Source organism: Cavia porcellus, unplaced genomic scaffold (genome assembly GCF_034190915.1).
Source record: "Cavia porcellus strain 051 isolate PalLab524CR breed Dunkin Hartley unplaced genomic scaffold, mCavPor4.1 scaffold_12, whole genome shotgun sequence".
Classification (NCBI taxonomy): domain Eukaryota; kingdom Metazoa; phylum Chordata; class Mammalia; order Rodentia; family Caviidae; genus Cavia; species Cavia porcellus.
In genome coordinates, this window is record NW_026947495.1 from 50,721,700 (window position 1) to 50,749,067 (window position 27,368).

The 27,368-nt window shown below is 32.8% G+C and overlaps 1 protein-coding gene across 14 annotated transcripts in view; it reads left to right on the plus strand.

Moving 5' to 3' along the window:
• The window catches only part of Slc4a10 (solute carrier family 4 member 10), a 288,459-nt gene that overhangs the window by 248,158 nt on the left and 12,933 nt on the right, over window positions 1-27,368 (plus strand). For all 14 annotated transcript variants that reach the window (XM_063259159.1, XM_063259164.1, XM_063259163.1 and 11 more), the window contains 8 exons: window positions 880-985; window positions 5,780-5,941; window positions 7,383-7,496; window positions 8,743-8,904; window positions 15,905-16,156; window positions 17,552-17,620; window positions 21,855-22,028; window positions 22,726-22,848. In XM_063259159.1, coding sequence (XP_063115229.1) covers window positions 880-985; window positions 5,780-5,941; window positions 7,383-7,496; window positions 8,743-8,904; window positions 15,905-16,156; window positions 17,552-17,620; window positions 21,855-22,028; window positions 22,726-22,848 — 1,162 coding nt within the window. The remainder of the gene's footprint in view (window positions 1-879; window positions 986-5,779; window positions 5,942-7,382; window positions 7,497-8,742; window positions 8,905-15,904; window positions 16,157-17,551; window positions 17,621-21,854; window positions 22,029-22,725; window positions 22,849-27,368) is intronic.

Here is a 27,368-nt window from a genome sequence, read left to right on the forward strand (position 1 = left end):
TTCCACTGCAAACCAGCATTATTGTGCATTTATATACAATGGGTATTCAAAGCAGTTGTGCATTGGAAGTTTGATTTATTACTCATCTCAAAGAAGGATTCTCACTTCAATTTAGCTGTAATTCTGAATTATATAGCAAAGTTATAAATGATCTTTAGAGCATTAATTAAATAACTTCTTTAGTTTTAATTGATATGGTTTTACAATATTAATTAAAGCAGGGACCTAATATAACAATAGATTTGGTGCTTTTGGTGAGTTTTCCTGTCACTGGGACAAAATACCTGATGAATACAATTTAAAAGCAAAGCGGTTTGTTTGCCTCATAGTTTCAGTGAATTCGATCCATAGTTGGTTGGCTCAAAGGCAGAAGTGGTATAGTGGAAGGGCATGGTAGAAGAAAGTAACTCATCCTTATAGCAGCTAGGAAATAAGGATATAAGGAGAATCTGGGAACACCCTTGCCGCTCATGTAGCTCAGCTCTACTGACCAGGCCCCTAACATCACAGCTAGGAAGTAATCAGCAGACCAATCCATGGTAAATACAGTGCACCCATAATCAACCACCTTTGGAAAACCCCACTTCTGAACATATAACATGGAGAGGACATTTTAGATCTCAAACACACAGACGTTTATTATTTTTCCACTTCCTATAATTTACAGTCAAGTAGCTATCATAAGAACCTCTTGTTCCAAGAAATACTGTAGAGTGGTCCAGCATTCCAGCAATATATCTACCCTGATTTGGAATAATCTGTTTTGGGTGATTTAACTACTTGTCTGTCACATGGTGGGATGCTGTTATCATATATATGTTTTGGGCACAGTGACTAAAAGTTACTTATTTCATAAAAAACCTTATTTTGCCTTTTCAGATGTAACTGTGTGGAGCCACATAATCCCAGCAATGATACCCTGAAGGAATGGAGGGAATCCAATATTTCTGTCTCGGACATAATTTGGGAGAACCTAACTGTATCGGTAAGGCATTAAAGAATAAGTCATATATTGCTTCATTTACTGTAAGAGATTTGACCGACATTTTAAATTATTGCCATGAAGGTAAATTTTTTGAATGTGTAATATTATGAAAGATAGCCTAATTTTAATTTTAAATTCCTTTTCAGGTACCCACATTAGTAAGGAGGGACCTCCACTCATTATCAAAGGAAAAACTTTCTAGTAGTTTACATACCAAATCTTTCTGGAAACAATCATACACAGAATTACATGACTGAGAGGAATCAAAGGCACATTAAATATGAGTGGTGTTGACCTATCTGAAACACTATGGCAGGACTCCTATTTGACTCTGAGATCTGCGAGCCGTTTACAATATGCTGAGGGCAGAGTTCTTAATATGTTAGTGTATATACTAAATATTTTGAACAAATAAAAGTCACCTTCATTTAAAGACACTTTATTTAAAACTCTGGAACTTCTCAATAGTTTTCTTGATTCCATCTAGTTGTATTTTTCATTCGAGAAAAGGGATAACAACGTATTTTTTTTTCTGTAAAGAAGTTAAATTCTGTACCTTGGTTTTTATTTTCTTATAGTTTTCTTTTCTATGCAATTTCTTTCTTCTCGTAGCTGCATTTCTCCTATTATATTGTTTCTCCTGCATTTTTGAGCTATTATAATATCTGTGCATGTCTTCACATCTTTTTATGCATATAATGCATCCTTCTGCTCAATGAAATCATGCCCTTTGGAAAACCGAATGCTCTCTTTTAATAAATATTAAAATATCTGGGTAACTTTTGTTTGTTTTCTGTTGTACCTACTTGCAAACATTACAGTTGAAACCTTCTGCCACTTTCTCTACCTGTATAAGCTCAAATTGCATTATAGCCATGAGCACAGAGCCATAAGAATGCTAATTCATTTGATCAAACACATACTGTAAGTAAGTGAGCCAGTTACTGGACTATAGGAATCTTTTTGTTGTTGTCGCACAGATACTATAAAACTCTAAGCATGATTCATGTGATCTTTTGTCTATTACCTTAACTTTCTGTTAAATGTGTTCTTTCAGCATCAGAATTAACTTATTCTGTTTTAAATTCAGAATTAACTTATTCTCTGTTCCAAAGTCAGAATTAACTTTTTCTCTATTCAAAATTCTATCCTATTATACACCTTGGTCCTTATTTAGATTTTCAGTCAATAGGAACAAATTGTTCAGTGAGAAAGCAATTAGAGAGGGGCAAGGAGGGAAAGAAGGAAGAAAAAAGAAAAAAATGAAAGAAGAAGGATAAAATGGATACAAAAGCTTTTGTAAATAAGGAAGGGAATGGGGCTGAGGAGAGAAGGAAATAGGAAAAAGAAAGAGTCAAGATGTATCACGTACAGGTACAAATTCCCTATGATGGATGTGACTGTTATGTGTATCTGAATTATATAAATAAACCTAGGTTTAATAAAATTATCTTCAAACATTTTCATTACCTTTCTTCTAACCCTAGTCATTTCTTCTTCAATAAGAAGACTTTGCTTACTCTTGTTTTTTTCTTCTATTATTGTTAACATTCATTTCTTTCTATTTTTTAGAGAGATAACAGTACTAGGCTATTTTAAATGGTTCAGAGAAACAATTAAATTAACCAATAAAAGAACTGATGAGCTAAACAAGAAAAAGTGATACAATTACTCAGAAGTTAGACTTGAGATCCAGTCCTGAGTCTTGCAGCTCTGTCTCCTTTTTGTAATTGTTGTGTTTGAAGAGCCCTTTGCTTGTGTCCCTCATCTAGATGTCTCTTTCAACAGGAAAATCTAAATAATGATTTCTCTCATTTAATGTCATAATTTGCTCTGTTTTATATTCCTTGAAAAATTCAAAGCTAGATAATAAAATTCATTCTGTACATTAGTAAATCTTCAACAATAACCATACAAAAAACATACTTACAGTGCAATTGACCTAACTATGAATTAGTTGTTGATAACAGAAGCTTTGCAATCAAGTGGAATATGGCGAAAAATATTTTATAATCAAAGCAAATGTAGTACTTGGTGTTTTGGTTTCTTTTATTTTTAAAGAATCTCTACTAAGTGTTAACATTCTGGCAGAATTTTTCATATTATTTTAATTAAAACAGTTTTTGCAATGGATAATTACTAATCTAGACTAAAAATAATTTTTATCCCCAAAGGGAATGCTATGTAATAAAAAAATCTTGTAATTTTTTAAGCCTAAGTATGTTATTAAATTTTGTCTTATACTGATTTTCCCTATTATCACTATCAAACGTATTTTATTAACAAAGTACCGTGCCATAATAACTAGTTTTGCAAAAATAGTGATGCAACATTCAATTTACATAAATTATTCACTTGACAGGTTCTATATTACTTTATTGAGTTATGTATCTCATGAACCATAAATTATACCTTGCTAATTCAGTAAGGGCAAAGGATCAAAAAATTTTCTTGATTTTTTTCAAACTGTTATATATATAGCAAGTGTTAAATATTTAACAAATACTATACAATTATTTGAAAAATAGTTCTATCTTACATATTTACTACTTAATGCAAACATCTATGGCAAACTATAATGTATAATGTATTGGCACATCTCAAAATTAACCATTTTAAAGAATGCCTAGGCAGGATTTTAAATATTCACAAGCAATTACCTAGTAATTTAGTAAGAATCATTTCAGTTCCTGAATTGCATACTTTAACTTGAATGTATATAAGGGGCATGATACTCATGCCAACTTTAATTTCTTATTTTATTGAACTCATTTTTTCCAACTTATAGAATTGTTGAAACTTAGAATATGTTTGAAGAGTAATTAGTAGAAATCAGATTGTCAACAAGCATTTTTTGAGTACCCATTGTAAGAGAAACCATATGTTAGATTCAAAAGAAGAGAGCAGGAATTTGGATTCGGTTTTCACTTCTGAATTTCAGAACTTCTCCTCTAAGTGTAAATGTGTTTTGGAAGTACAATTAATATAAAATTAATACAAATGTTGAATTTAGTAGGTCATAATTTTTCTTTTCAAAATGACTATTCTTTCCTCTGAAAGCAAGAACAGAACAATACTTTGGATTTGCTTTGAAGTAAAGTAACTCGGCAGGTCATTGGCATCTATGTTTTTAAAATTGAGGTTACACACACCCAAGCATAGTAAATATTTAGAATACTTCTAAATCTAAAGAAAAGACTGCAAATGCCCACAAATCAGTAGATACTGTGATTATAATGAAACCTTCAGCTTCTCTTTGTACTTTGCCACTGTGTTTACCCATTGCGTTCCTTACATTGCTTAGTAAGTGCTCTTCATCGTCTCTGGACAGGCACAGAGAAGGGAATGAAAAATACAAGGATTTGTTTTTGCCTCTTTATCTATTATACAGAATTTTGAAAGGATTTTTAAATTCTGGTGCACTTCTCTGTGGTGTTTAAATTAGCCAACTTACTGTGCTCTGTACTAGTTTCACATGGATAATTGAAATTTAGGTAGCAAGAGACGTACTTGTAGTTAGATCAGAGTAAGAGGAAGATCCTTTTGAGCAGTTTAGAGGTGTCCAGTATTTAAGTGTCTCACGTTTAGGGTAACTGCTCCTGTCCATTTTACTAGTTGTTTGCTAGTTTTCAAATGACAGTGTAGCTGCTTGTGTTTTAATGTAGAATCTATAGAAGGTATTTTTATGCTGTTCAAAGACTCTAAGGCTTACGGTTTGATTCATAAGGCAAACTGCTAGTGATCAATCCATGTTTTTTTAGTCCATATTTTTTTGTAGGATCTTTCTGTAACATCACATAACTTAGTTTCTGTTTCAGGGCCAAAATACCTCAAGATCTAATAAGGTCACTGGGTCATTTTGGTTTTCTCTATATTTTTTAAATAGAAAAAGAATTTAGTAATCTAATTTTTAAAATAAGACATATCAAAGTGACTTTAAAAGAATTTTTTCCTTTTTAAAATTTTTTATGAAGAAAAATTTTTTGACTTTGCTGCCACCTTATGGCTAAGGCAGTAATTAGAAATGATACTTTAGAGGTTTGTAGAAATATAGTACCAGAAAAAAAGGCCATGGAGAAGATACAGTAAATATACACTCTATCTTGCTCATATAGTGATTTTTTCTGCAATTATTATTTAAGTTCAGGAGACCCATTTCTGACTCATAATTTAATTTCAGTAAATATATATATATATATATATATATATATATATATATATATATTTCTTGTTATCTTTCGTATCCTTCTTGGTAGTTTTGGATTAGATAATTCTTCAAAATAATTGTTCCTTCCTAATATGCTATAGTTCTCACCAAAGTCATGCCCATGTCACAGATCCACTGCCACCCAGAAGTAATAAAGTCACAAACAAATTGCTTGACCTCTTATATCTCTTTCCTCAGACATGAAATATCAACAATGACATCTATCTATTTTATAGGGTTGCCCTAAAAGTTAATTAAAGGAGATATTTAAGAAGATATATGTCTGAGGTTAGTAAACATTCACTCTCAAATATAATTTAAATAAATTTCATATTAGGAGCTTAGTGGACATTACGTTTATTACACACTGATTGGCAAATCAATTCATGTTCAAATTTTATATGCTATGTTTTTGACACTGCTAATTATGTATCCAAGTAGAATTTGGAAGTCATGTATAGCGTCTTTTAAGTCCTGGTGAAAAGATTCAAAATCTCAACAGCAATTGATCAAAAGATGTTAGTTTTCTCAAAGAAAAGTGTGCAGCTTTTTCTTAATCACTCCATTTGTTTTAATTCCCGTGGCAGGAATGCAAATCACTGCATGGAGAATATGTTGGACGAGCCTGTGGCCATGAACACCCCTATGTCCCAGATGTTCTGTTCTGGTCGGTGATCTTGTTCTTTTCCACAGTTACAATGTCAGCCACTCTAAAGCAGTTCAAGACTAGCCGATATTTTCCAACCAAGGTACCTAGACTATAATTTTCCTGATCTAAATATGAACTAACATCCAGCATGATATGGAATTCTGTGTGCTTTAGGACAAAAGAAAGAGCAAGTGATGGAGGTGAAAAACCTGTGATAGCCTTGTAAATTGGGTGACCTGCCGGATAAGATGTGGGGGTGTGGGCGGAATGACACAAAAGCATTTTGTGGTGTAGGTGCCAGAGAGAGCACAAGCCCTACAGGCTTTTCTCCTAACTGCATACTTCAAAGATCAGCTGCCGCTCTCCCACTTACATTTTTGGAAATTCAGAGCACATGCTGCATTCCTGATTGTCACTTTCTTGCCCCCTGAGCAGTGGGAATTCTTCCAATCTGACAGATACCTCAGAAGAATCACTATTACATACTCTAATTGGGAAAGCCCTTGCAAAACTCATTGGAACACTTTTCTATTTTTTGGGTTTTAAAGCGTCAATCCCTCCCCCTAACCCACCATGTTTGCATCTGCATATTTGGAAAGGAAAGTAAACAGAGAAACAGTTTAGCTCAATATTTAACACTGCAAAGTAACACCTATAATGTCTGATTCCGCCAAAAGAGGAAAAAAGAAATAAGGAAATAAGCCTTTTAGGGTTGAGCTATAGATTCTGATAAAAAAAAAATTACCCTCTAAGAAAATATTTCAAGAATTATTCTTTCCAGAAAGGGCTTCTTTTGTTGCCACCTTCACTAAGGTAGAAGAGTACTTTCCATCCCTCAAAACTTAATCTGGTTAATAGAAAATCATTATTTGTAAGTTGAAAAAACAGTCTTAAACATTTTGTGTGAGTTTGTGTGTATGTCATAAAGGGATCCTGACAGAAAATAGATATTATTGGTAATTGTATAAAGATATTTGCTCAAAAATAGCTTGACAATATGAAAAGGCTTTTAAAAAGCCTAACATAAAGTATCTTTTAATTTGAATAATTTTGTCACTTACCCCTTCTGTTGTACACCCTACCAACTGTCATATTTATATCTTATATCCACTAAGTAAAATATTGTGCTAAATAAATAGGTGATTTATTAAATTTATCAAATTAATATATTCTTACATGAAAAAGAGAAATAAAATTCTATCAAATTCTGTCCATGAAACCTTATTCTGTGTTCTAAATTTTCAGTCTCTTAAATTTATAATAAACTTTGATTCTAAATAAGTGTCAAAATAACCTGACCTGTTTCATAATGTTTCATTCTGGAAAGGTTGAATGTGTACCCATCTTAATGACAGAAATACGTAAATACTGCGTATATTCAGGTACTGGCAGAGGAAGTGGTAATATTATAGTATGCAGAAAATGCAATGTTATGATATTATGTCATAGAGTGTTTATGAAGTGTGACTCTAGATTATGTTCCTGAATACTCCTTGATATTTATAGCTCCTTCAAGTGACAAGTGTTTTCATTATTTTTAGGTTCGATCCATAGTGAGTGACTTTGCTGTCTTTCTTACAATTCTGTGTATGGTTTTAATTGACTATGCCATCGGGATCCCATCTCCAAAATTACAAGTGCCAAGTGTGTTCAAGGTGAATTTTTCACAGTACTTAGAGAATTTAACCTTTCTTTCTCTGTCTAATCTTCATTTAGATGATGTTCATACTTTCATGAAAGTATACACAATATAATTTGCACATCAATAAATAAAGTGCCTACAGCACAACTAAAATTTTGGTCTAATATTAAAAATATAGGGCTGGGATTTAGCTCAGCGGCATAAGTGCCTGCTTTCAAATGTGTGGTCATGAGTTTGGTCCCCGGTACCAAAAATAAAACAAAATAAATAAATAGATAAAATAAAATAAAAATATAAGAATCACATAAATATACATTTGAAAATTGCTTGAAAAAATTCCCCATTCTCTGTCATAGCTGGAATAGCTACAGTACAGTGCTCCTAAAAGATAAGAAAGTGTTTTGAAGCCTAGAAAAATACATTATCTTGAGGCAGAATTGCAGAGTGGATAGGGCTTGAAAACATAAGAACAGATCTGAAAAAGAATTATCACTAAGATTTGTCACTAAGGGGACATGTAAATTTGAGCCAATTTCTTGCTTCTCTGATCCTCAGTTTTCTCATGAGTCAAACATGGCTGGGGACTCCTCAGATAACCGTTTTTTGTCAGAATGAGTTCCTTTGGGATCTATCTCAAGCACCTGCCATGTTTAGAACTCTTTGAGTCTATGACTAACACCTTTCCCTCGTTTTCATGCAATGGCCTGTATATGTATCTAAAATAAGTTATATTGAAATATTCTGCTTATTTATATTTGTGATTCTATTGAGAGAAGACTCTGACTTATCTTTGTACCTCAATTCTAGCATAGTGGTTAACCTGGTATTTGTAAATATAAATAAATTTACCAATAGTAAATGGCAAATGTTAATACTACATGTAATTTAGAGGTATAACAGAGGTAATGATTGAGAACAAATTGTTAGAGCTAGACTGTCTGAGTCTAAACTTAATCTCCACTACTCACTGAGTTTAGGACTTTGGGAAATTTACTAGTCTAATCTGTGCCTCACTTTTCATATTTGTATCATTTTCTGTAGAGTGTCGTGAAGAAAATCGTGAGTTAAAATTATTAAATCACTGAAAGTGGTGCTTGTCACCTTATGTATGCTTCATGAGTATCATTATTATTAATTTTATACCTTACACTTTGTCAGTTTATACTAAAAGCTTTCCTGGTCGTGTCTACAAAACTTAATATAATTATCTGTTCAGTAACCCAGCTACTGATATGTACATTTTTTTTTTATTTGTATAGCCTACCAGAGATGATCGTGGCTGGTTTGTTACACCTTTAGGCCCAAATCCTTGGTGGACAATAATAGCTGCTATCATTCCAGCTTTGCTTTGTACTATTCTAATATTTATGGACCAACAGATTACCGCTGTCATCATCAACAGGAAGGAACATAAGCTCAAGGTATATTTTCAGTAACCACTTTAATGTAAATAATTCTATTAATTGCTTCTTAATAATGTTCAATAGAATGCCTATATTTGTTTTCATTGTTTTACAAGGTAATTTGTCTTACAGTGATATGAACATTTGTTTGTAGCACTTGACTATGCTCTAAAGTATAAGACTTTATGTTCAAGGCTTAAGATAAAGAACAATGTCAAATTTCTAATCCAGCATCTTTAACATATTTTCGCCAAAATAATTCTGATGATATGACTTTACCAACTCATATTACACCTGGGATCCCACTGGGATTCCTTTAACTGATCATAAATATGTCTATTACATTGTATTCATTATTAGGCCAAATTATACCTTTAGATATTTCTTACTTTCTTTAATTACTATCCTGTTTGGAATGTGTATAACAACAAAACCCAAGTATGTTTTACATCTTTGAGTTTTAGTGGAGATTTTGATAATTATTTTTGCAAAGAGAATACTTAAATGTTTATATACTTATGTATTATACATGTCATTTTCCAGTTGTGAATAATCAAAGTTTATTACTGGTATGCAGTTTGTCTGAGATATGCAACATGAATACTAGCATTTATATAAACATATACAATAAGGTAAATGAAGTCACTGAATGTTTAAAAATAATTAGAATCATATCCTTTAAAAGCAGAACATATACAATTTTGTTTTGTTCTGGTATCATCGGGCAATTGTTAGCTATCTTCACATATCCTTCGAAGTCTAGAAAAAAGATCCTTGTCAGAGCAACAGAAATCATGATTTATAGAATTTTATAAACAGAATGCTTAAAAATCTCTGATTAAATTATATCTATATATTGGTAGATAAAATAATGACATAGGTCTTATAAAGCACAATTACATGTAATATATCTTACTAAAGGAAATTTGTATACTAGTGAGAATGTGTGTGTGTCTTAAAGAGCTTTGCTTATTCTCTGTAGAAAGTAACTGAAAATACTCAAAGTGATTTTTAAAAAAGGAATTTGTTCAATTCACTTATATTTTTATTAAATTAAAACATTTAATTATTAAAGACACATTTTTAAAATTATAAAGTCTTAAGAATTATACCAGTAGTGTGTTGGTCTAGCTCAAAAATCAGGTTAACATCCAGTCCTCTATGTGAAAAAACAGAGAGACCCTGATTTGTAAGTTTTGCTCATTACTGTGATGTGAATATTCTCACTATGGCCCACTCCTAAACTGTTAATGTGACATCAAATGGCAAAAAATTTTGTTAATTTTTAAAATTTCATTATTAACATTAATTATAATACATGCAATAAATTATTTGATGTAATTTAACATTCCTTCATGATAAAAGCTCTGAACAAATTAGGTATAGGAATATCATACATCAGCATAATATAGAATGTAAATATGACAAAATACTGAATAGGACAAAGCTAGAAACATTTCTTGTGAGATAGGAATAAGATAGACATGTCTCACTGCTTTATACAATGTAGTGCGGGGAATTTTAGCGAGAGCCATTAGGCAAGAGAAAGAAATAAAAGACACTCAAATAGAAAAGAGAAAGTAAAATAGTCTTGTTTGATCTGATAAGTTTGCATGAACTAGCTGAAAAACACAGAATTATACCACTCAAAATGGGAAACTTTGAAATATTTGTGAATTATTTCATAAAATAAGTAATTCAGATTTCTGAGTTAATAGCTTTGCTATTTAATATCAAGCTTTAAAAATAATAATTTTTAAAATATTAGGATTCTACCAAAGTAAATATCACCACAACTTTATTATTAATATTACACAGTTAATTAAGTAGGCATAAAACAGATTTAGGCACATTATGTTAAATATTATTACCTTGCTATTTTTTTTCTTTTTTTTTTTTAATTTTATTTAAAGGAAAAAAAAACAGTAAAAGGGTACAAGTAATACAAAATTTCAAAAAAAAAAAACAGCAAGAAATCACTAGTTAATAGATTATATAATGTCATCTTAGAAATAGTTGTTCAAGTTACAAAATTAAAGCACACAAAGTGGACTACGAGGCCCATTCTGATTTGACTATTATCTACCTTGCTGTTTTCTAAGATAAAGGAAACACTTTATGCTAGATACTGGTTTATATTTTTAAACTGACAACATCTGTATTTTTCTGATTCTACAGTAAAATATAATTCTGATTTACATATCAGATAATAAAAAAGTTAAAGGACATATGTGAAAAACTAAAATTTCGCCACGAATAACATTGTTTACACTTTTATGTATGTTTAAGTAAATTTTACTTTATTTTATTGTATGCACGTATGTATGTATGTTTTGGATGCTGGAAATCAAAACCAAGGCCTTGTACATCCTATGATCATGCCCTACCACTGACCTACACCCCCAGCCTTAAGTGTATGTATTCATACTACATCTGAATCTATATTCATACTGCATACCATTTTAATGGCTATATATTTCTTATAAAACACATTTTATGGGTCTAGCACACTTCTGCTGCATGATTCTGCTTGTATAACACATTTTAAAATGCACTAGAAGACCAACGCTTTAGAACGGAAGTAAGCCATATAGTCATTGCTGTCTTTTCAATAGAAGATTATTTTAGCCTTTGTCATACAGTCAAAATCCCTCTGATTTTACTGAAAAGTTTTGTGTATAGACTATCAGTTAAATTTATGCAGTCTGTATTATTAACAGAATTATATTAAAACAAATTGGAAGCAAAAGATGATTTCCTGGGGATGATATCTTTTTGACCATTCTGTATCTTTGCTCTTTCCAAGTTTCTCATCCTTACAATCTCTTGTTCTTCATAAGGGACACCAGGACCTTGACATTCACATTCATTCCAAAGCCATACTATTTTCTTTTCTTTTTTTTTTTTTTTGTATTGCACAATAACTGAAATACAGTGAAGCATTCTTAAATGGTCCTTCCAAGTTTTCACATTTATAGAACAGAATGCAAAACTGAATCACTTAATATCTGTACAACTGAATGAACCCGAGTATATAATTAAACCCTTGTTATATTGTACAAATTATTAATTATATAGTCAGAAGATTCATATTTTCACAACCTAACACCCCAAATTTAGTGAACAGTAGAGCAAATCTGGCATCATAAACCCTGCTATATTTCCGAAGGTAGAAGATCTAGTCTGTTCTTGGTCACTTTTGAGTCTGAACACAGTTTTCTTCTTTAAAGGGACATTTTCGAAGCACATTGGGTCTAATGAAGACATAATTAATCTTTGCTGAGCAATTATTTTTGGTCCTATAGTCATTGTCTCATATAAACTTCACTATAATGTGGCCTATTACTGTTGATTTTCCTGTTAACAACAACAACAAAAAATCAGCTTCTATGAACACACTTTACTCAGAATAACAGCTTGTTCCATTGACCATTCTCCTCACCTGTTGCGTCCCTGAAATGTTTGCAAAGTCACCTGGCTTTGGCTTGGACCACATTTTCATGAAAAGATGATTCTTGAGTGTATCTCCAAACCACAAATTAATTATATTTTAGCTTTTACTAATTTTGTTTTTTCACTTAAAATCCATTTTTACCCGGTTGGAACATTCCCCGAATTTTTTTGGCAAATCGTATTTTCTAGTTTCTGTACAGGTACTTTGTACATTCTACATCATGTACCCAAGTTTACAAGATCTATCTAAGTCACTGCAAATACACATCTCATTCCTTATTGTTCACAAACATACTCTGGATCTTTTCACTTTTCCTCCACCCATACTATCAGAATAAGTAGTCAGTTTTTACTAGATGATGTTTGTTAGGCCAACAAAAATGTTATTATATACACAATGAAACTGTTACGAGTGCATAGGCTAAAATCCAGCTCCCTGGCTAAGCTACTCTCTATAATCTGAGAATGAAGGGACACAAAATTAATGAAACTCTGAACTCATTATAATACTTTGGTGCATTCAAGAATAAAATCAGCTGCAAGTGTAAAAATCTGAGAATGAAAAATGTTATATATGTTATCTATAGATATAAATTCCCACTGTCTGTAGCATTTGTTTTTCTTCCTTAACGAAGTGGAATAGACATAGGTTAACTGAATTCCTTTTAAAGGCATTCAAAATAATACCATTTTTTGGAAGCACATTCTCTGTAAGTGAAAAGAAAAAGAGTTATTATCTTTCAGAAAAGAAAGTTTCTGTTAAGATGCAACCATGGGCTTTTCTGCATGTTTCTATAGACAGTTCAGGCTTCTTTTGACATCATTTTTAATAAACAGCAATACAACCCTGGATCACTTGAGTAAATGAGTGCATTTGCAACATTCATTTGGCACCACATTCTCTTGATGATTATGGCATTTGATATGTTCTTTTTTGCCCTCATTGTCAGCCTGGTTCTTCATGTCAATCTATAGTCTTTTATGTGGTTAACTTGACAGATGCAGGAAATTGCTGCCAAGCTTCAAAATGAATTTTTTCAGCGGTGGCATCTGGGTATCAGATGGTCCTTTTGGCTGGCCTCTTGTCTTGCTGCATGTTGGTTTTAGTGGGGTCTGGTGTAGCATCACCTGTTGCTATGCTCCCTTTTCTTCCCATATGTCCATTTCCCGTGATTCATAGATGATTGTGAGAATAAAAACTCCATTTCTGTCTTTATTTGAGAAAAAAATCAGAAATACATTAAAAGGTGCAGAGTTCTCTCTCTGACAAAAGGGTACTTCCCTTTGGCTGGCATGCCAATCAGCTAATAATTTGGTTACAAGGATCAAATTTTTAAAGGCATTTTAAATGAAAGGCAAGAAGAGAGATGCTGATTAATTAGTGAAAGCACCAGAACTGCTTTATTTCCTTTGGTTTGCATTAAATTAAGATGCATCTATTGTTGTACAGTATAATTGGAGGAAAATTATTTTATTATGCTTGTACACAACAAAGCCATCTTTTTAAATTTTAAAGGGAAATTATTTCCTCTGAAAGATGATTTTGTCCTCTTCTAGAAATTCCATTGTATTATATTTAGAAAACACCCAGCAAAAACTACAGAAAATTGCTATCATGAGGAAAACTTTCTTCATATTACGCTGTAAATTTCAGGGAACATAGAGCCTGAGAAAGTTCAGTTTATGCTAAAAACCAAGCTCTACTCACAAGCTGAGCCTTCTGTCCTCTTCAGTTTCTGTTCCCTCTCAGCAGTATCACAGCTTCGCAGCAGTGTCTGGGGACATTCACTTTTTACTCCCTGAGAACCAGGGGCTGGAGTACTTAAGTCCTTCACTTACAGAGTACCTAGGACAAAACACTGCTGTGATTACTTAGACATTGCCTTTTAAAAGTATTGAAATTTGCAGTCTGTGCTATGGAACTACATCTTTCAAAATGCTTGTAAAAGGACGGGGGATCTTATTATGGCCCTGTCAAAGCTTCTTTCTATGCCATTTTGGTTTTGCCTACACCAGGATGATTCTCTTCCCATTCCCCCACTCCTGTCAATAAAAATCTTTCCTGAGGTATTTGCAAAGTTCCCAGAGTCATATTCATTGGGCAAATTGAATCCTGACATTTTAGTGAAGTGTAGTATTGCCACAGTAAACTGACCTGAGGAAGGATATGACTGAATTGGTGACAACACAGGAGGAAAATATCATCAGCTGTATATTTCCCATTTTTCTCCCATCATCACTTGTAGTTTTAGCAGCAATAGCAGAAGATAAAGAAAGTACAAGGGACTTTAACCATCCTTTTCTTAATAAGAAAACAATAAAAAAAGAAAATACTACCATAACAAATGGTAATGAATGTCTGGATAATCATACTTCAGCTTTTGTTATAAATACAAAGTGCATGCAATTTGATAAAATGGCCTCTAAAAAGGTGAAAACTATTAGTACTGAAGACATGGTCATTTCTGCCCAGATTCAACTACTACACTTATTTATAATCATGATTATTAAATTTAATACTATTTTCAATGATATATATTTCCTTTATAAAAAGTCAATCTGTAACATTTTTGATTGCTTATTGAGAAATTAAATGATAAATTACCTATGTTTCAGAAACATTATTTTACTGAAGATCTTTGAAACCAAATGAGAACCAAAGAAAAATGCATTGTTCAAGTGCTAGAATATAATAATACCTAATATTTGCTGGGTGTTGTTTATATGGCAGATGCTGCTTTAAATGATTGGCAAAATTAAACAATTTAATTCTCACAACATACTAATGAGATGCCTTCTAGTCTCATCCTCACCATTTTTTCAGATAAGAAAAAAAAAAAAAAGCCAAGGTAAATAAAGTGATTTGCTCAAGGTAATTGGTAGGCCAGTATTTTTGATCCCAGCAGTCTGTGTCTAGAATCTATAATCCTAGACACTTTATTATACAGCCTCTAGTGAAGTGATGTTTTCTTAAATTAAAAATAAGAATTCAAACAAAAATAAGCCAAGGTTTTTGCTAATTTTACGATTTTACATCTTTAATCCCTACAGGGGCTGCTGGGAAAGAGTAGTAGTACTTTGAGTTCTGTCTCAGAGACCTCACCTAATCGCCCTACGGAGAGAACAGACCCACATATCCAAATTGCATCAATTTTGTCTCATATATTCTGCCTGCTCTAAGAAAGCGCTTAAATTTATAGCACCTGGAGGTTAGTGATAGTGGAATAGGATCACAGAGGATATAAAAATGCAAAAATTATCATTTTAAGGAGAAGCTGAATTATTCTAGTGCTGAAAGGGAAGCAAGAACAAAATCACACTATATTGAGTTAAAAATGAATATAAATAAGGGAGCGTAGGTTCTATTTTAATCTTTCTAATAAAAAGTAACTTGTTGAGAGAAAAAGGGCAAATGGAAACAGAATGATTAAACGTTTATCTGCAGGCGCTCTGCTACAGGGGCCTTCTGGGCATTGTCAGGAAGAGGTTGCCGTTCACAACTAGGCCATCCCTAGTCCGGCTGTTGATGCAGTTCCTTTTCTTTCTTTCTTTCGTTTTTTAACAGAAAGGTTGTGGGTACCATCTGGACCTGTTAATGGTCGCTGTCATGCTCGGCGTGTGCTCCATCATGGGCCTGCCATGGTTTGTGGCTGCTACGGTCCTCTCCATCACTCATGTCAACAGTCTGAAACTGGAATCAGAGTGTTCAGCTCCAGGAGAACAACCCAAATTTCTTGGCATTCGGGAACAAAGGGTTACCGGGCTCATGATTTTTATTCTTATGGGTTCATCAGTCTTTATGACTAGTATTCTGAAGGTAATGAGATCTGCACTTATGAATTTGAGAAAAACAGACTATATATATATTTAAAATTTTCAGCTGCATTTAAGACATAAATTTGCAAGTATAGTATAGCATGTGATGAAAGTGATGGATTTCTTTAGTAGGTTTACGTAATTACTCTTAACCTAAGGGAGCAGGGAAATATGTTCTCTAGTTAGAATGTACCTAAAAGTTTACACGGCCAAAATAAAATTTGATGTGCAGTTTGTTATGAAAACTTTGAAATGGTGATCAAGCTATGGAAGTCATTCACTATTTCAAACTGATTTGTGACCTGAAGTCACTGTAGACCTACACAAAATAAAAGTTTCTGTTTTCTTGTCAGTGGACATATCTATAGCAATTAATATTACCTACTAGAGGTATAGACATATTTTACATTTAAGTGTTCAGTTTTATATGCTTTGTACGTATTTTCATATTTTAAATTTCTATAAAACTTTTTCACTGACATCGTTTCATATACTTGTTTTATCATACTTAAAGTAGTTGAATCCATTTTGAAGAATATTAACAAGTGATTATTTTGTCATGTAATTTTGGCAGATATTTCCAAGGTATGTAATTATATTATAAATTATAACTCATTTTAATTGCTTATAAATTGAATTTTTAATTGCATAGTTAATGATTTATACAACTTTATTTGTATTTAATCACTGAAACAATTATGCCTTCAATAATTCATTTTTATGTTATATAAATAATTATTAACACAAAATGATGGTAGGATGTTTTAAAAAAACAGTTTCAGCAATCCACATGTTTTCAAATATCTGACATAATGCAGGACAGTACCAAATTTTAATGCAAGATTCATTCTTCATCTTTAAAGCAAATGTTTTGTTATTGTGAAATAAAAAAATAAATTGTCTTTATAGTGGCATACTAAGAATATTTATTGTGCAGCCAGGTATGGTGGTGTACACCTGTAATCCCAGCACTTGGGAGGTGGAGGCAGGAGGATTGCAGTGAGTTTGAGGCAAGCCTGAACTACGTAATGAAACCCTGTCTCAAAAAAATTATTGTCGCATAGTATAGTAGTTGGAATTACTGCTTATTATGTACTGTGTAGTTTCAAAAAAATAGATTTTGACTTAACAAATACTTGCAACAACCTTATCATTATCATTATCATATATTTTTAGATATTGAGACACTAAGGCACAGAGAGTTTAAGTAACTTACCTAAAGTTACACAACTAACAAATGCTAGAGGTAGAATTTGAACCATGCATTCTGGATCTGTACTATACTGCTTCTAAAATACTCCGTCTCCCCTCAAGTTTGTTCTTCAGTAAATGCAAAATAGCATGACTACATATTGCAAAAATAATGTATGCTTTTTCTTCAATTATTCTCTGACAGTTTATTCCCATGCCAGTGCTATATGGAGTGTTTCTTTACATGGGTGCTTCATCTCTAAAGGGAATTCAGGTAAATTATTTAGACATAGTATTAGTCTTTTATTGCTCCCTAAAAAAGTTGCATTGTGATTCAGCACCATAAAACAACACACTTTTATTATTTCAGTGTTTCGGGGTGCATGAATTTGGGAACAGATTAGCTTGGTACTACTGGTTCAAGAGGTCTTTACAGCTGCTGCGAGGGTCACTGTTACCTGAAGGAAGACCTACTTCAAGACAGTTAATCACATAGCTGTGAGCCAGGGCACAGTCTCTCTACAGTTGTTGACATGAAGCGTTATTATTTTTTGTGTTTTTTTGTTTTTGATTTTGCCTCAAGGGGCTCTCCACAGGGCACTTACATGTGCTTACAACATAGAAACTACAGAAGGGATCCCTTTTGTTTTATGCTCCAGAACTGTAGGTCTCATAGACCTCTTTTACTGTTTGTTTGAAGTGAGTCACTACATTCAACTTGTGCCAAAGGGAAGGGAATTAGACTTCATGTCTTAAACAGAAGAGTTTCAGATAATTTACAGAGATATTTTCAAACTTCCACATGTATTCTAAGTCATAGCACAGGCTGTCTGCAAATTCTTCCTCTTTCTTTCTTTTACTGTCCTGCCCTGGGCTGAATAGTGAGTGTTCCTTCAAAATACACGTCCTCCTGGAATCTCAGAATATGACCTTAGTTGGAAATAGGGTCTTAGAATTAGAATTAGATATCTATTTGTGCTTTCAAAGATCTTATGTACGTAAGCCATAAATCTAAAAACTTGGGCCCTTGGAAGCGGAGAAGAAACACACTGAGACCAAGGAAGAGAGCCTTGTGAGGACTGAGAAAAAGATTGTAGCGGTGGTTCCCCAAGCCAGGGATACCAGGAGCCACTGGGCCTGGCAAAGGGAAAGAAGTTTTCTGGAGCATTTTTAGGGCATTAAGAAAGAAGTTGTGGCAATTGATTATTGCAGCCTCAGAAAGCTGACACAGATTTCTATTTAAATTTTCCTTTGACTAATCTTATTTTATAACTTAGTATTATTTAGCCAAACACTTTAATTTTCTGGAAAGAGACTAAGTTTGAGGATTTTTATTGCATAATTTTTTGTCAACTAAAAGGAGAATCTAAATAACAGCTTTTTCTATGTACAGCTAGTCTCATTGCTGTTCAAAACATATAGGAGAATAGTCACTTGACTACAAAAAAGGCAGCACAGTGTCTCTGTTCCCAAGTGAATCGCCTACTGGCTTCTGAATTTGGCAGAAGCAGCGCTTAGGCCTTCGGGCAGCACTTGGATATCAGAGCTGAGCAAAACTTTAATACAAAGTCATTGCAAGATGTCTGAACCCTCGGTGCATAGATACTAGTAGACCTTTGTTTACACAACACCAGGTAAAATTAATTTGGGAGAATGCTGTGGTTGAGAAGCTCTATATGTTTAAATTTGACTCAAGTAAGATTTTATTTACTCATTTAAAATTCATGTATGAAAAGTATATTCTGATAGAATTGGTTTGATAAGGCATCCAGGGAGGATTACTGAAGAAGTTTTATTTATTTGTTTTACTTTTTGTTTTGTTTTTAGCCTTTGGCAAAAGTTTCATGAGTACTAATTTCATCTGTAAGTGAAGAGTATTTATTATTAAGCCCCAGGCTTACATAAATACAGCAGCAGAAGTTTAAGAAACAAAGAAAAAGTCATTTTGATAAATTTCAGTAGATTTTTTCCCCCAATTCCACTCACATGACTTTATACTCAAGTGATTTACAATTAAGTAAGCATATCAAATTCTGAAATTATTTGGAATTTGACTTTTGCAAATAAAAACTGAAAAAAATATTACCAAAAGCCCACAAGTTAAATATAATGAGATTTAAATAACACAAATGGAATGGCAAGCCCAGGCACACATTAAACAAATAGGGTCTCACACTGAGAAACAGATTAGTGAAAATCTAAGCCCCAAGCTGAAATTCCTATTAGAATTGAAACTAACTAGGTATGGCAATAAGATAGTAATACTGGGGCATAATAAAAGTCAAATGCAAAACTCCGTATGTATTTGTCATAATTTACTGAATTAATGATAATTACATAAGTAAATAAATACCTATGGCTCACAGACCATGTTACTTTCACATCCTGTAAATTGGAGGAATCTATAGATTACCTGACTGTTTGGCAACATTAAGAAACTTACTATGCAGGCTTCTCACTGTGAAACATGGCAGAGAAAACAGATCACAATGTTCTCGTGAATGCTGTTTCTGTATTCAGATATATAACCACATCTATATTCATTCCAACACTTTAGGAATCCAAAGTAGAGCAAATGTGCCATTTAAACAATAACAATCGAAGCACCCACACACTGAAGTATGCTTATGCAATAACATAGCTTCATAAATGGAGAAATGGTAGCTGGGGAAAATTTGTTCTGTAGAAATGGAAATACTCAGCCGTAAGAAAAAGAATTTTATTTCTTTCCCGTTCTTTCTTCCACTGTGAACAAAATTTAATGACTTCTAATTTAAAGAGATACAGTATTTAGGAAATATAAATGAAAAGACCTAATGACATGGAGAGGGAGATGAACCAGGGATGAGTTCATCATTTAGTATTCTGCACATTAGGTTTCCATAAACATTTTTGGAAGGTATGAATGTATATAAGTAAGTGAATATACAGTGCTTGAACTAATGTTTCTATGATTCTGGCTTAAACACTGAGGAAAAAAGGTCACGCCATGCCATAAGCCAGAGAGTACAGAAAGAAAGATAGGTTTAAGTTGTTTCCGGTATTCTTGAATAAGTACAAACAAGTTTGGGTGTAACAGAATGCTTTAACCTAACATTTTTATCTAGACCTTTGTCCCTATGCATATTAAATTTTAAATATTTGATAAAAATATGTATAGTTTTCCTATAAGCTAGTTAAGAAATAGTAATAATTTAATATTACTTTTTTTGTAAAGTAACACTGTGTAGAAATAGCATGAAATAGAATAGCAATTTGAGTGATGACTGCAACCAGTGATTCAATCAAATAATAACCTCTCACAGAAACACTGAAACACAAAAATTGGCCAGAAAAAATTAAACAAAAGGACTCACATAAGATAAAACTAATGTAAAATACAATTTATTACTACATAAATTATGATTGAAATTTTTTTTGTGAAAATTTATCAAATTTAAATAGAGAAAATTTGTTTTGCTTGATTATGAAGGGCTCAAAGTTTGAGTTAAAGCAGAACTAGTTACAAAGTGATTGTACTATCTCTATGGCAAAATTGAAACAGAAATAACATTAATAAAATATGAATATATGGAAATATATAAATGGTTTGAGAGTACAACATAAGAAAATCAAGAAGTTAAACTGAATTCACCAAATGTCTTTAGAAAACACTTTATTAACAAAAGTTCATAAATCTTTTACATAAATCTTTATGGTTAAAATGCTTTTGTTCATCAGCTGGGCATGGTGGCACACACCTGTAATTCCAGTACTCAGGAGTTTGAGCAGAAGGAGCGCTGTGCTTTCAAGGCCAACCTGGGCTACACAGTGAGTTTAAGAACAGTCTGAACTACAAAGCAAGATTCTGTCTTAAAAACAAGCAAGTAAACAAACAAAAACTCAAAAACAAAAACTGACCAATAAACAAAAACAAACAAACAAAAAATCCAGTGAAAGATATTTGTGTTTGTAAAGACAACATTAAGACCTTTTTGGGCATCAAAGTGACACAGTCAAAATATTAGAGTTCAAATAAAGAGACATCCTGCGTGGCAGCTAGGTAGGATATGGAACTCTTGGAGAGATCTGAGGGAGAGAACCAAGCATAAGAGTTATTAGCAAGTATGCGAAGGTGAACGCTGTGGGGAAAATGAACCATACCAAGAGAAAAGAGGACAGAGGCTGGGATTCTGGTAAACACGACATTTGGAGGGTAAAAGAAAAAGTGTACAATGTAATATTAAAAAACGGATGATGTTTTGTTTCTTAGGGCTCTACTCCCAACATTTAGCATTGACTTACTATCTTTAAATTCTTTCTAAACTACAACCTTCATATTCCAGAAAATGTAGGAAACTGTTAAACTGAAATATAGTGTTTCATTATGGGTATATCAATCCTTTGGTCCTGGTACCCAGAGATAAGTCAGTGTAAGTCTAAAAATTTGGGCTTCATTAAATATGTACTAGTTTTACTTTTATTCTTGTCTTATTCTTTGATGTAATTTAATCTGTTTAATCTTTTAGTTATTTGATAGAATAAAACTCTTCTGGATGCCTGCAAAACATCAACCAGATTTCATATATCTAAGGCATGTACCACTCCGAAAAGTTCACCTCTTCACAGTAATTCAGATGAGCTGCCTTGGCCTTTTGTGGATAATAAAAGTTTCAAGAGCTGCTATTGTCTTTCCTATGATGGTATGAAACTTCTGCTGACTCTTTTTCTCTTCCTCTGATTTTTGAATTTCTTTGGAACTATGTGAACTAAAATTGGAACAATTGAGTCATTTTGAACAATTATTGGAAATCCTAGTAGAAATTTGGTCTTTAAAACTATTTACGAAGACAAGGCTTGAGAACATCATGGCTTTCATGGATTAATATTAATTTTGTCTGTCATTTTGAATGAAGTAGTTTGAGTTAATTGAAGCTGGATAAAAAAATGTAAACGTTCATAATTTAACATTAAAGATACCCTAACAGAGCTACTTGGAATGTTGGAGGAATTCTAAAAATAAAATTTAAATGTTTCAGGAAACTTTCAAATACTCAGAAAATTACTAAGTAATTTTCAAAATGATCAGTATAATTGAGAATGTTCTAATGTTCACTTAATATAGTACCAACTATTCGCTTAATGTATTTAGGAAGCAAAATCAAATATATTTTAGATCTAACGTAGCTTCTTTAACTCCAACAATGAGTAAAATCTTAGCTATTATTTTGGGGCTGTGGCTGGAAAGGAAAAGAAAGATCAGATAATGTGTCTTCCACAAATATTTCAAGTGTTACTTTAATGTCACTTCTAATTAAGACTAACTCACTTCTTTCAAACAGTAAATACATCTCCTCTATCTAGATTTTCCACTTGAAATTTTTTTATTATTTTCTTTAGGTGTTAGCACTGGTATTTGTAAGAAAGTTGATGGACTTCTTATTTACCAAACGGGAACTCAGCTGGTTGGATGATTTAATGCCTGAAAGTAAGAAAAAGAAACTAGAAGATGCTGAAAAAGAAGTAAGTCAATCAAAATAAAAGCAATATCTTAGAATGAAGGAGAAGGAAAAAAAAAAAGCGATAGTTCCTTGCAAAACTAAGTGATTGTTTTAGACAGGGATTACCAGCAACCATGGGTGAAGCAACTGACTCAGAAGTTTAGTTTTTAAAGTCATAAAGATTTAAACAGAGAGCGAGTGAGAACCTATATGTTACATGAAGGAATCACCTCTCTCCCTATGAAATTTGCAAATATTTTGTACTTAATTATCCCTTAAATTGTAAGGTTTATTTTTCTGACTCCTCACTCATGGATGGCAGAAATTTGCTAATATATAACTATTTCCTATCATCAGGCAATGATTACTTTTTGGTTGAATATATGTGAGGAAGAGGAAAAGAGGCATATTATTATGGCTAGTGTTTTTCTAGGGAAAATTTTTAATCATAAGATTCTAATCAAAAATTAATTTTTTGAAAATATTTAAAAGGAAAAAAAAAATGACCTGATTTGCTTTCAAAGTGATTTAGGATAAAACAAATATTTCCTGAGAAACTGTGTTATTTGAATTATCTTCATGGACTACTGATTTATCCTATTCTGTTTCATAGGTAAAAACAAGATTTTATGACCTAAAGTTCATATGTTAATGTTGATCTATTTTGAAGGTTATTTAATCATAACGTTTTAAAAAGTGCATTGAAACTATAGAACATAAATGAAAAAAAGACCCATACAACTTTTCACAGAGTGATGAAGCCCAGAGGTTGTGAAACATAGAAGAATTTCTTTGTAAATAGAAATGAAATTGAAAAATAACATTTTGTGAGAATCATGCACTATGTTGTCCATTTTTCTTGCTACTACAGATGATCTGTAATGTGTTTCCTTTTCCTATCCACAGAGTATTTTTTCAAGCCTAGATATTTCCTCTTTCTTTTTGAAAATTAATTTGTAAATGTTATATACGAATCTTAGGTTTTCCTGCATCATTCAGTGAGGCCAAATTATTCTCCAAAACTAATCCAGTTTCTGCTCAGAATTACATGTTTTGTGACTCACAGTTCTTTCTCCTTCTCCATGGTGTCCCACTGCAGAAAAAGGATTTCCATACATGGGTCGTGATCACGTGTCTTAAGTCTTTTTGAGTATTCTGATTTTTCTAAAACTGATGTATTATACAAGGTCATAAAAATAAAGATTATGGGGCAGTTTTGCAGCAGAACATTCTAGATGTAAGTCTAAGAAAAGCCCCTTGATGCATTCGTTGAATAGTTTTAAACATCCTTAAAACTGCAAAAAGATTAATATGGTGAACTTCAGTACACAGAAAGCCAGAAAGCCGTTAACACAATAAAGAAATAATCTACTACTGAGTCTTAAAATATAGCTGTAATTGCTTTTAAAGACAGACAATTGTGTATCAAATTGTAGAGAGATAAGGAAGTTTAAAGATGTTTATATTCTAATTTGAAGTAGTGTTAGAGGAGGATCAGTGAAGGGAGTAGGAGGACTTGAGAGGACACTAAAAATCCCTCGTTGGTTTCCTACTTGGGTGCCCAGATCTCAGCGTTTTATTTTCTTGAGTTTATGGACACCACCAAAGGTTATCATCTTCTTACTGAGGCATCTGGTACCAAGACCCAATCTTCTAGGAGATTGTACATTAAGGTGACATTAAGGTGGCAAGCGGACGAGTTCTCCAGAAATGTTCCATTTCTGTATTGTTCAAATTAATTAAGTAGCTTTGATCATGATCTGGCAAGATGATAAATAGTAGAAATATCTCAGTTCCTGAGACTTGAATTTAAAGTAAACTCACCTCTTGTCATTTTGATGATAGTTACAAGCTTGTACCTTTATCCTCCAGGGTTTTCCTATCAGTAGCCCATTTCTGGTCTTATGGCACTGAGAAAACATTCATTTGACCTTAAAATTCAATAATGAGTTAAGCAGAATAAATAGCTACACAGGCCAGTCCAAGGTCGCAGAGCTTCTGTTCCAAATTTTCATGTACTTCATGCATATGCATATGCATATGCTTCAGTTTTTAGAAAGAAAGGATTATAATCAGGGTAGAAATGAATATTGGAACCCTGACATTTTGCACATTGCTCTGTGTAAAGAGAAGACTGAAGAATCAAATTCTGGATGTCCAAATGTGCTCAGAGTACCAACATGTCTTCCTTCCTACTTAAATATTCTCTAGGACATTGTACACATTTGATAAAAAATACTACTGTTAAAAGCAAAAAAAAAAAAAAAAAAAAAAAAAACCTCCAGCAGAATGTTTTCTCCGGGTTGGGGGGATAAGGTTACATAAATCCTGGAAATCCAATTTTTTTGGAAACAATCATATCTATACTTTTTGATTTACAGAAGATTCATTCTACATATACAGAGAAGAGAAAACAGAAAAGGGGCAAGTTGCGCCTGGCGATCTATATAAAGCAGGATCATGAAAAATTCTAAGAAAATACAAAAACAACCTGAAAACACGAACAATTAAAAACAAAGTTACAGAGAATGTGTTGCCATTAAGAAAAGTCAGAATTGGTTGTGGATCTAGGAAATGAGACTTAATCATCACACAGACAGATGTCACTTATAGTGAATTTTTGGGTGGGGAAAGCATATTCTCCTTCTTCTATTAGTAGTTTTCCAAAGTGTGATTCTAGAACTCCTGACACATCAGCCAACATCTAAAATTTGTTAAATGAAAAATCTTGAGTCTTACTACAAACCCAGGTTCTTAAGAAATCTTGGGATAGGGTTAGTGATCTATGGTAATAAGACCTCAAGATTCTGAGGTAAAATAAGCAGTTTCATGCTTTGTAGAACCACAAAATTTGAATTTCCAGAAATAATCACACAATAAATATACTATTACTCTATTAGAATTTCTGTTTGTAATAATTACATTTGCTTGGAAACACTGAATCAAATAGCCTAATAAAATACATGTTGCCTTCATGTATTTATATGTATTCTTAAGCTCTCACCCCATCAATCCTTTCAAGCTTTGTTATTGAAATTTTATGTATTTGTTTTTCTATACATTGCAAATGATAAATTATGATAAAAATACTTATAAATATGTCTTTTATGGTTTTAAATGTGTCATATAATGTTTGATTCTATTCTATTAATAGTTCTATTAATTAAGTGGATAGATTCTGAAGGCCTTGTCTTCCTCTTGTATAAGTAAAGAGGTTGAACTTGAATTTTGAAGTCCTTTTCATTTTTTAAGATACATGAACTCCAAAATTGCTTACTATTTTCTCTTTCTCTAAGGATTTTTGTGAATATTGGCTCTCTTCTGTTGCTGTTTGTACTTCAAACTATTTGAGGGTTCCTATACAGACGCAGGCACTGCTGAAAAATGGATATATAGTAGATTTTGCCCACTTTAATAAAGGTGGTCAGAGGATAGAGCATTTGCTAGATATTGTGATATATAAATTATAACTTTTATGTCACTACCAAATACAATTCATATTCATCATATAATTTGATGTATGTCACCCCATTTAGCGTAAACATAAAAAGTGACCATAATTTTATTTCCTACTTCAACTCAACACAGGCCTTTAGCTCTAACCAGGATAGTTGCTCTGTGTCATGCAAACACATCTTACTTATTCATGACTTTCATGCTTCCCTATATAGCATTTGCTTCTGCCAAACATTTCTTCCTTTCTACAGCCTCTGTTCCTGTACTTCTCACGGTGATCCTTTACATCCTCCAGGAGGGGGCTTATGCTTTTCAGTATTATAGTCCCGTGTCTAGCACATTACTTGTCATGTACATTGTGTTTCATGCAGAATCATTGCTCGGATGAATTAAGAGCTTCTGGTTATTCTTCTTATTTATGATGTCCCCACTGCATCATACATGCTCAGTAAATATTTGAGTGATGTTGAGTAGATTCGTTTTCTAAATTTTAATCTTCCCTGCCCTTTATTAGATACAACATTATTTGACATTTGTTTTATAGCTGAAATTGTGCTGACTATCTTAGTTTAAAGATGGCTTTTATATCACAGGATAAATATTTCTCACTCAAATTGACAAAACCCTCCAATGATCTGGGATAAACGAATTTTGGCCATCACTCTAGTAGAACTCAGCATATTTTTGATAGATCCTGTGTAAAAGAAGTATTAAATGGGACTCATTTTAGCATCCTTCTGCATTGGATACCTGGTTTGCTTTATGCTCTTTTTTCTCTTCTCACGTGACTGAGATAATCTAGGTTGTGACTGTCATGATGACTAGTGCCTGATTTTCCCGCTGCTCCCAAAAAGTCTCCCTTTTTGGCTCCCCCACAGCACTGGCTGGGATGCGGTCGGCCCCCATCGCTGCTCTAGGACCCACCCAGCTCCCTTCTGGCTCTGAAGGCAGCGGCTGCTCTGCCACCCTTCTCTTCAGATAAGCATGGCTTGGAAATGCTATCTTTAGAGGTGATGAGTTTTTGTTTGGATAGAATTATGACTAGTATAAAGCCCACACATGCTAACAAGCCACAGAGTGCAAAAT